At 36.2% G+C, this 11410-nt stretch overlaps 1 protein-coding gene across 1 annotated transcript; it reads left to right on the top strand.

The window, feature by feature from the left end:
- The first annotated feature begins 5654 nt into the window (after positions 1-5654).
- atg3 (autophagy related 3) lies at positions 5655-10783 on the top strand. Its single transcript, XM_051113402.1, has 12 exons — positions 5655-5859; positions 6765-6806; positions 6906-6955; positions 7957-8027; positions 8159-8266; positions 8370-8419; positions 9034-9121; positions 9216-9250; positions 9330-9485; positions 9593-9720; positions 9809-9877; positions 10143-10783. Exons 1-12 carry the CDS (start codon positions 5788-5790, stop codon positions 10222-10224), a joined length of 951 nt encoding a protein of 316 aa, XP_050969359.1. The 5' UTR covers positions 5655-5787; the 3' UTR covers positions 10225-10783.
- Positions 10784-11410: the final 627 nt, after the last annotated feature.

Below are 11410 nucleotides of genomic sequence, written 5' to 3'. Positions count from 1 at the left end.
ATTCCCGCAGGTGACGTCACACAAGTCACGTGACTGCGCTTGGCCAATTAACGACCTGCAAACTGTATTAAGTTCCGCCCTCTCTTTTGGGCGAGCGCTGACAGCAATACCGAAATTAAAAGCCTTTCCACGTCCAACAGTATGTTCCTGCACAGCCGGAGGCTGCACTTTCAGGACCGCAGGTCCAGGACCGCATTTCTAGGACCCTATTTTTTGTGAAGGCGCCATCTGGAGGAGATCTGATTCAAACATAAAACATAAACTATTCATTTTTAATCTTTCTATCTTATTTTTAATGAAAGAGCTGGTGTGAACTTGTGTTCGAGGCGTGTCAGCAATCTCCATTTAGCCTATTTAGCTGTGCAAAACAGATTGTTCTGCTGAATGTTATAAACTAGCATTTGTATTCAAATAAAATTACATTTATTAATGTACTAATAAACACAGTAATTTGTAGCGCAGTTGTTTTAGGTTTATTGCCCTTTATGTGTGTCACACATCACAGGGCTCTCAAGTTTCGGAAAAAGTTTGGAGTGAGATTACTATTAGGGGAGGAGCCTCTCAAATATTTGCCCCTCGGCGCCACGCAATTCTCTCAAGTTTTTGATAGAAATTCAATTTTATCTATTGTTCAAGATTGACCAGCACAAAATGATCACAACTGGTAAATCTAATAAAAGTCAAATTCATACAAAATTAAAAAAAAAATGTTGCATATATTTAAAAAATATAAATGTATCAAAAATAAAAAGAAAGTTGGCCCCAAATGAGCCAAATTAACAGCAATGCTCAATGTACATACTGTACACATACAGTAGGATTGCAGAACCTGCCCTGAGCATGTAGCCTATGTCAAGCTGTGTGTGTGTGTGTGTGTGTGTACTTGGTTTTGTCCCCACAAGGATAGTAAAACCTGAAATTTTTGGCCTGCGGTCCCCACAATGTTAAAAAATGATTAAAAATAGTGAATGATGTTTATCTGAAAGTGTAAGGATACAAACATGTTTTCTGTAAGGGGTAGGTTTAGGGTTAGGGTTGGGTTAGGGGATAGACAATATCGTTTGGTCAATATAAAATCTATAGAAGTCTATGGAAAGTCCCCACAATTCACAAAAACAAAAATGTGTGTGTGCGTGTGTTTGTGTGTGTGTGTGTGTGTGAGAGAGAGAGAGAGAGAGAGAGAGAGAGAGAAGGACTACACATTTCCACTTATGAATGGCATTTTGTATTGCAAGTGTTTTTTGCACATTTTGATGCCTTGATGACAGTGGTAGGGGCTCGAACTTAACTACACTAACTAGTAGTTGAATTATGTAATTTAATAACAAAATAAAATCTGTTACAGTTACTGAGAAACAATGTACAGTTAAATTACAGTTGCTTAAGAAAATGTTAATGATCCACACATACAGATTTGATTTCCAAAATTGCATTGACTGGTCTAAAATATGAGACACCAATGTTTCAGGAGTTTAGAACACAGAACAGGACACATGCTTATTTGATAACTGAATTTTAGAAAAGTAATCAAAAAGTAATCAAATGTAATCAGTTACATTACTTTTAAAGCACTTAAAATAGTTATGCTACTTATTACATTTTAAATAGGGTAACTTGTTATCTGTAACCCATTACATTTCCAAAATATATAAAACAATTCATTTTATAAATTTGTCTTTTATCAGATTTACCCAGGGTGTAATTTTTGAAAAAAGCTGAGGGGGGATTTTCCCCCTCCATAGGCGGAGGTTGAACCAACTCCAGTAAAGCTATAGCTTAACTAAGTAGCCTAATGTTAGTGTAATCTGTTAACAATGCACATTATATACCGTTTTTTTTTAGGCAAGTACCAGATAATGAGTGCCATGTCGTGAAATGTTTTAATACGACGAAAACTGTCTAACGTGATCACAATTTAATAAAAACATTGTAAGTTAGGCCTATTAATTGTAATGATTTCATTTCAAACAACGAATAAATTATATAGAGAAAGAAGCAAAGAACACAGTATCAGCAAAGCTTTTTGAAACTCCGAATCAGTAAACCACTGCGTCGCAAAATGATTTCAAAGCGCTCCAGTCGGATCGCGAATCATTTGATTCAGAACGGGACTTCAGAGCGCCTATCACGAATCATTTGATTTAGATCGGAACTTAGGAGCGGGTTCGCGGGATGTTCTTATCACCACCGGGGACAAAAACGATTCAGCAGAGGCGGGGATGCATAGACCAGAGTGGGAGAAATAGAACGGGACAAGTTGTCCCTTTCTCAGCGTGAGAAATACAAGGTGTGGCGTGAGAGCGTGTGAACTGGTTGAAATGCGTGTGTCTCACGGTGAATGCGTGAGACTTGAGAGCCCTGCATCAGACGTGAATCGCTGTGCTGCGGCTAATGAACTGAAGTCTGCAAAAGTCTTTCTTTACAAGAAAATGGAATTTAACACCAGAATATATATAGAATATATTGAAATAAATTAGGTTAAATATTTCAATCGGGTTACCAATGGGTATGTTAAGGGTTAGGAGTCGGTTACTGATATGCTATTTTCTTCTGAGACTAAAATTATCAACTCTAACTCCTCCGAGAACTTTAACTCTACAAACTCCAAACTCAGCCCAGATCTTCAGACTGATCTGAAGTTAGTTGCTATATCTTTTCTAACTGATCGGACTTACGGTTTTCCTAAAAATGATGTTTAAACTGGGAAAAATCCCATAGACTTACATTGACGGAATGTTCAAATGAGCAACACTTTTCAAATTCCAACTGTCAAAACTCCCAGAATCCTTTGAGACTCAATCAAACTTCCCTTCTATGTACTGTATTTCTAATCCATTCAAACTCATTCAAACTCATCTATCTGTCTATCTATCATCTAACCATTACTATCTATCTATGGCTAGCAACCAGAATCATGCTAATGACTTGCTAATCATGCTAGAGACATGCTAGCAACTTTGCTAATCATGCTAGAAACATGCTAGCAACTTGCTAATCATGCTAGAGACACGCTAGCAACTTTACTAATCATGCTAGAGACATGCTAGCAACTTTGCAAATCGTGCTAGAGACATGCTAGCAACTTGCTAATCATACTAGAAACATGCTAGCAACTTGCTAATCATGCTAGAGACATGCTAGCAACTTTAATCATACTAGAAACATGCTAGCAACTTGCTAATCATGCTAGAGACATGCTACTTTGCTAATCATGCTAGAAACATGCTAGCAACTTGCTAATCATCATGCTAAGAACTTGCTAATCATGCTAGACATGCTAGCCACTTGCTAATCATACTAGAAACATGTTAACAACTTGCTAATCATGCTAGAAACATGCTAGCAACTTGCTAATCATGCTAGAGACATGCTAGAGACACGCTAGCAACTTGCTAATCATGCTAGAGACATGCTAGCAACTTTGCAAATCATGCTAGAAACATGCTAGCAACTTGCTAATCATGCTAGAGACATGCTAGAGAACGCTAGCAACTTGCTAATCATGCTAGAGACATGCTAGCAACTTTGCAAATCATGCTAGAAACACGCTAGCAACTTGCTAATCATACTAGAAACATGCTAACAACTTGCTAATCATGCTAGAGACACGCTAGCAACTTTACTAATCATACTAGAAACATGCTAATGACTTGCTAATCATGCTAGAGACATGCTAGCAACTTTGCTAATCATGCTAGAAACATGCTAGCAACTTGCTAATCATGCTAGAGACATGCTAGCAGAACTTTGCAAATCATGCTAGAAACACGCTAAAGAACTTGCTAATCATACTAGAAACATGCTAACAACTTGCTAATCATGCTAGAGACACGCTAGCAACTTTACTAATCATACTAGAAACATGCTAATGACTTGCTAATCATGCTAGAGACATGCTAGCAACTTTGCTAATCATGCTAGAAACATGCTAGCAACTTGCTAATCATGCTAGAGACATGCTAGCAACTTTGCTAATCATGCTAGAGACATGCTAGCCACTTGCTAATCATACTAGAAACATGTTAGCAACTTGCTAATCATGCTAGAAACATGCTAGCAACTTGCTAATCATGCTAGAGACATGCTAGCAACTTTGCAAATCATGCTAGAGACATGCTAGTAACTTTGCAAATCATACTAGAGACATGCTAGCAATTTGTTAATCATGCTAATAACATGTTAACGAAATGTTTATTATGTTACAATCATGCTAGCAACTTGCTAATCATGCTAGGGACATGCTAGCAACTTGCTAATCATGCTAGAGACATGCTAGCAACTTGCTAATCATCCTAGAAACATGCTAGTAACTTGCTAATCATGCTAGCAACATGCTACTAACTTGCTGACCATGTTAAAAACATGCTAGCAACTTGCTAATCATGCTACAATCATGCTAACAAGATGTTAGTAACTAGCTAATCATGCTAGAAACATGCTAGCAACTTGCTAATCATGCTAGAGACACGCTAACAACTTGCTAATCATCCTAGAGACATGCTAGCAACTTGTTAATCATGCTAATAACATGTTAGCGAAATGTTAATTATGCTACAATCATGCTAGCAACTTGCTAATCATGCTAGTGACATGTTAGCAACTTGTTAATCATGCTAGAGACATGCTAGCAACTTTGCTAATCATACTAGAGACATGCTAGCAACTTGTTAATCATGCTAATAACATGTTAGCGAAATGTTAATTATGCTACAATCATGCTAGCAACTTGCTAATCATGCTAGAGACATGCTAGCAACTTGCTAATCATGCTAGAGACATGCTAGTAACTTGCTAATCATGCTAGCAACATGCTACTAACTTGCTGACCATGTTAAAAACATGCTAGCAACTTGCTAATCATGCTACAATCATGCTAGCAATATGCTACTAACTTGCTAATCTATCTATCTCTGACAGACTGTATTGCCTTCAAAACATTCCAACTTTAAACTTTTAAAACTACTTTAGACTTAAAACTATTTCAGACTGAAAACCATCAAGCTTTTTAAAACTTCTTAAACTTTTTAAACTTTATAAACTTTTTAAAACTCTCTGTTCCGGCTTTCTCAAGCCAACTTAAAGTTTGTCTTGACAAACTTTTTTATCTAGTTAAGTGTATACAATTAAACAACTACATATTTCTTTATAAAATAATAGTATACAGAATTGAATAGCAAGCGCTATTACATACATATATACAATAAATAAATAAAATAAAATAATACAAAAAAACTATAGGGTGCTAGAAATGCGGTCCTGAAACTGCAGCCTCCGGTTGTGCAGGAACACCCTTCTCTCCACGTCGCATAGGTATTCGTAGCTAATAATAAAACCAATAACAGAAAAAGCGCTTGTTTGAGGGAATCGGAAATGACACGAAAATGTGTCCCTCATGAACCTGTGTAAACAAATCATTATTAAATCATTATTTTAGATTGTCATAAATATTTAAGCAAAGCAAATTATTTTTGGTTTTACAAAATTATTTAATGACAGTAAAATTGCTGACGGTGAAATAAAAACCAATTGCATTTAGAAAATAAAACGTCTACAGAATCAAATAAAAATATTACAAGCTGAAGTTTTTAGACGTTTTGTTTGTCAACAGTGGGCGCGTCACGTAATATCGCGATATTTAAGATGCGGAAGTGTTTGTCAGATGATTTAGGTCATGTGGTGTAGCCCGATTAGACGTTCTTTAAACAGGCTCTGTGTGTAGTATAAGCCAAGTGTAATTCATTTGAATCTCTACGCGAATTCATCTGTCTTGGAGACTCTTCTTCCAGCATGCAGAACGTCATAAACTCGGTGAAAGGCACCGCTTTGGGAGTGGCAGAGTTTTTAACGCCAGTTTTGAAGGTAAGGCGATGAGTGTTAGCATGGTTTGCGGTCTATATCCTGTAGCTGCAGCATAAAATAAACGGTTTAATGAGTGTGTAAAAATCGAGCATTGACCTGTAAAGAGAAAGTACCGAAACAATGCTATGTTGACGTAAGAAGAGATCATTTCCAGCAGGCGTGCATGTCACAACATTGCAAAACATGCAACCTGTCAGATGGCCCAAAGTTGAGTAGACGCCACTGCTGTCTGACTGTAACAGATATTTTAGGTAAAATAAACGGGTAAAGTTTTGGTTTGCCTGGAATGTGAAATGTGATTTAGTTTAGAGCATACAAATGTCACATTTTCTTCATGGAGTGATGCATATGATGCCACATCACTGAAAGTTTTGTCAAATGTGCAACAACTCGGTAAATAGCACTATTGTTTACAAAGGAATGAATCTTTCCATAAACTCTCATGTTAAGTTTATAATGTTAGCTAAAATGTACTGATTTTAACTTGCAATAATAGATGTATATTATTATGAACTATGTTATATTGTATATACATGAATGCATGAACTGATAAAATGTATTGCTTAAATGCAATATAAGTTGCTTTGGATAAAAGAGTCTGCAAAATGCATAAATGTAAATATAAATATAATGTGAATGTATTTGTACAAAACATAATATAATTCATACACACATCTTTGCTGGAAACCATGACATATGGGGCCATATCTTTATTAACCAACTGGAGTTTACTTTGCTGACTGATTTAAATTAGCAAACAGGGCAGGGATAGTTTGACAACTGGCATTTGAGATGGCAAAGCTTTCTCACACCCAGGTCATCTTCATTGTTATAAAGACTAGTTCGACTTGTAATATTCGATGAGTTGGAAAATCGTAATCATATCATGTGTCCTCTTTTTCCAGGAATCTAAATTTAAAGAAACTGGGGTTATAACTCCAGAGGAGGTAAGTGTGCATTTTGATTTTGTTACGGTGTGAAATACTTAACTTAGTAGGATTTACACACAATGATTCAAACACAACAGTATTTTGTGTTTTGTGCAGTTTGTTGCAGCAGGAGATCATCTGGTTCATCACTGCCCCACATGGAAATGGCAAGAACATACACCCACATGAGCAAACATTTACTTAAAGGAGAAGTCCACTTCCAGAACAAAAATTGACAGATAATGTACTCACCCCTTGTCATCCAAGATGTTCATGTCTTTCTTTCTTCAGCCATAAAGAAATTATGTTTTTTGAGAGAAACCTTTCAGGATTTTTCTCCATATAATGGACTGATATGGTGCCCCGATTTTGAACTTCAAACGATCCCACATGCTGTTGTAAATGATCCCAGCCGAGGAAGAAGAGTTTTATCTAGCGAAACAGTTGGTTATTTTCATTAAAAAAAATACAATTTAAGTACTTTTTAATCTCAAACGTCTTGCCTTTCTCTCCCTGAACCCTGTATTCTGGCTCAAGACAGTTAGGGTATGTCGAAAAACAATCATATTTTCTCCCTGAACTTCAAAAATCATTTCAAAATCATCCTACATCGCTGCAGAAGTTCCGACCCAGTCTTTGCAAAGTGAACATGCAAAGAAGATCAAACACCCTTAACAAAAAAAGTAAAACAGCGATATAGGACAATTTTGAAGGTGAGGGAGAACATGAGATGGGAGTTTTTCGACATACCCTAACTGTCATGAACCGGGAAAAAAACAGTTCAGGCAGGGCGAGATGAGACGAGCATTTGACATTTAAAAACTATACATTTTATTATTTTTATGAAAATAACCGATCGCTTCGCTAGATAAGACCCTTCTTTCTCGGCTGGGATCGTTTACAGCCTCATCTGGGATCATTTGAAGCATTTTGGAAGTTCAAAATCGGGGGACCATATCAGTTCATTACATGGAGAAAAAACCTAATTTCTATACCTGCTAAAGTAATAGAAATTCTTATTTTGGTGTAAAATTTAATAATAAAAAAGACTTTAATTGAGTTCCTGGAAACACTTCATATGAGTAATATTCTGTAGCTTACTTTTTTATGTACATGCATACTTTTTTGTGGCTTTATAGTGTTGAGAATATATTTTTTTCACTTTTAGGGCATCTGGAGAAGAAGCAAAAGTAAAGCCCTATCTGCCCAAAGACAAGCAGTTTCTATTAACCCGAAATGGTAAAGGAAGTGAAAACCTTTTTCAGTTTCTCAGTTGTAGTATAAATCAGTTGTATTGTGTTGTGTAAAGTTGTGATGAATGTGCTACAGCTGTTTAGTAAATGTCACGATATGGTTGTTTTGGGGCTCAGTGCCATGTTACAAGCGCTGTAAACAGATGGAGTACTCTGATGAGTTGGAGGCCATTATAGAAGAGGATGATGGAGATGGAGGATGGGTGGACACCTATCATAACTCTGGTATGAAACCAGATCTAAACAAACAGTATCATGTGACCATTAAAACCATGTTTTCTTTATGCCTTCTGACAGACATTCTCATCAACTCTTTTTGTGTTACTAGGTGTTACAGGGGTGACAGAAGCCGTTCGGGAAATCTCTTTGGATAATAAGGTAGGCAGCATTGACTACTTCAAGAATGGAATGATGAATGAATTGGTTTTAAGTTGTTAAAGAAATAGATGAGTTTGTTTCTTCTTTGGAACAGATTTGGAAAAATTTGGCATTATATCACTTGCTCACCAGTGGATCCTCAGCAGTGAATGGGTGCCGTCAGAATGAGAGTCCAAACAGCTGATAAAAACATCACAATAATCTACAAGTAATCCACATGAATCCAGTCCATCAATTCACATCTTGTAAAGTGAAGAACTGTGTATTTGTATGAAACAAATCCATCATTATGATGTTTTTAACCGTTGCCGGCCAAAATAACGGTTCTATCCATAATAATGCTTTATCCAATGAAAAAAAAATCTTTTTGCACCCCTGGAGTGGTGTGGCTTATTGTGATGTTTTTATCAGCTGTTTGGGCTCTCATGCTGACGGCACCCATTCACTGCATTGGTAAGCATGTGATGTAATGCTAAATTTCTCCAAATCTGTTCTGCATGTAATTTACATCTTGGATGCCCTTAGCATGAGTCAATTTTTATTTTTGGGTGAACTATTATTTTAATCATACCATATGTATATATAAATACATATTGTTTTGTATGAATGTGAAGGACAATGTGAATATGAACGTGCAGACGGGTGCCTGTGGAAACGGTGATGACGATGATGATGATGAAGGCGAGGCAGCAGACATGGAAGGTAGCTCTATATGTTTGTTTTAGTTTCATGACTCATTATCAGACGGTAATAACGGGCATAACTAGTAATTATATATTGTGTATTTATATTTCAGAATATGAAGAAAGTGGGCTTTTGGAGACAGACGAAGTAAGAAATTATGCTCAACAAGTTTTTCCAACCTGAGGATTTGCTATTGCAAAATTATTCTTTCATATTCTTTCTTTAGGCCACTCTTGACACAAGTAAAATGGCTGATTTAAGTAAAACCAAGGCAGAGGCTGGAGGGGAAGATGCCATTCTACAGACAAGAACTTACGATCTTTACATCACATATGATAAATATTACCAGACACCAAGACTATGGCTGTTTGGATACGATGAGGTGACTTTGCTTTATTGTGCTTTGACAAGATGGCAACATCTTTCCTGCATTTCTCCCATCACTTAAGAAAAAGGGGTTTTAACCCTGTATAATGTGCTTATTTTCAGGAGAGACAGCCTCTAACGGTGGATCAAATGTATGAAGACATCAGCCAGGATCATGTTAAAAAAACAGTCACCATTGAGAATCACCCTCATCTGCCTCCACCTGCTATGTGCTCTGTGCATCCATGCAGGTAAATACAAAATTCTCATTAATAATTCATGCCCTTTCATTTACAATGTCATGCAAGCTAAAGATGCTCTCTTGTTTTTGTTTGTCAGACATGCAGAGGTGATGAAAAAGATTATTGAGACAGTGGCGGAAGGAGGAGGAGAACTTGGGGTCCATATGTATCCTTGGTTGTAATACCATATGATATGCATAATCACATACATTGTTGTTTAAAAGTCTAGGGTCCAGTTTTTTTTTTTTTATTACATGCATTACATGCACATGAAGGCTGTATTTATTTATTCAAAAATAGAGTAAAAACAAAAAATATATATACAATTTAAAAATAACTGATTTTTATTTTAATATGGAAAATGCAAATGTTTATGTTGGCTTATGAGTTACTATTAAAAATGAAATTTTCCTTAACTTTCTTAACTTCAGGTATCTTCTGATTTTCCTGAAATTTGTGCAAGCTGTCATTCCTACAATAGAATATGATTACACAAGGCATTTCACCATGTAACTCACCATTCACAGTTATGCCCACAACTATGACAACAAGTATTGTTACTGCATTGAGGAAGCAGCGACAATATAAACCTCAAAAGAGACACTGTCCTGGAAAGATGCTTGGAATGTTCTATGAAATGGCTGAGATGGTTATCCACACGCATTTAAATCCAGTTTTCCCAACTACTCTTCAGCTTATTCTCTGTATTAGCCACTTGCTCTTAATGCTGTCCTGAATCTAAAGTGTTTTATTTTATATTTACGTTTCGAAAAAACTTATGTGACTTATAACGAGCCATTCTCTTGTTTTAATGGCAAATAATAAATGGCTGTCAAAATATGTGGGTGTTATTTGTAAGAATCATTTTGTGTGAGCTGAGCTTTGTCTGGTGTTGGACATGTCGACTTACATGCCAGCTTGTCTTAACGCATTGTTCTTTGAATGTTGGAATCACTGTCTTAAAAAAACAGACCATTGTTGTGGTAAAACGTATTTACAATCCACACGTCTGCATCTGTAGAATTGATACATACCACAATTATTGTATGTGTGGATTTTAACGTGTTGACGACTTGGTTTAGACCATTTCGTCACATGTAAACATACTGGTCCCGATACACTTCCTGTTTCTTTTTTTTTTAACTTTACACAAACATCACAGAAAATACAACCAACATAACATTTGACTGGATGAAAATGTTACATTAGCACCTTTAAGATGCATTTGTATATGTGAAATAAAAAAAAAAAAACAGTGCTTCTGGACCAGTGTTGTTTACATCTAGTGGAATGCTCTATACAAGAGGAAGAGGAGCTGGATTTGAATTGGTATGTTGAAAAAGCCTATTGTGTGTCTTCTGTCATGATGGTCCGTAGATAAAGATACAAATTTATATCATGATTATAAGTCTTGTGTAGTCTTTTAAAGTAGTTATATGGGTTTTCATGTTAACAGCTCATGTATGGTAATAATTTTCTCCAAAATAGTTTTTCAAAATATTGCTATTATTTTGACACAGCTGTGTCTAGTACAAAACATAACTGCAGTTACTGAGAGATTTTTGGCCACGACTTTTAGAATGGGCGGGGCTACACGTATCGCCCCGCCCACACGTACTCTCATTGGCCGGATAACTTGATTTAGAATAAATTAATTTAATTTTGACCGTAATAAACTTTCAACAGGACAGTTATAATA

Source organism: Labeo rohita, chromosome 6 (assembly GCF_022985175.1).
Source record: "Labeo rohita strain BAU-BD-2019 chromosome 6, IGBB_LRoh.1.0, whole genome shotgun sequence".
NCBI classification, from domain to species: Eukaryota; Metazoa; Chordata; class Actinopteri; order Cypriniformes; family Cyprinidae; genus Labeo; species Labeo rohita.
Note: the sequence above shows the minus strand (reverse complement) of the source record. Positions and strands in the feature narration are given on the sequence as shown.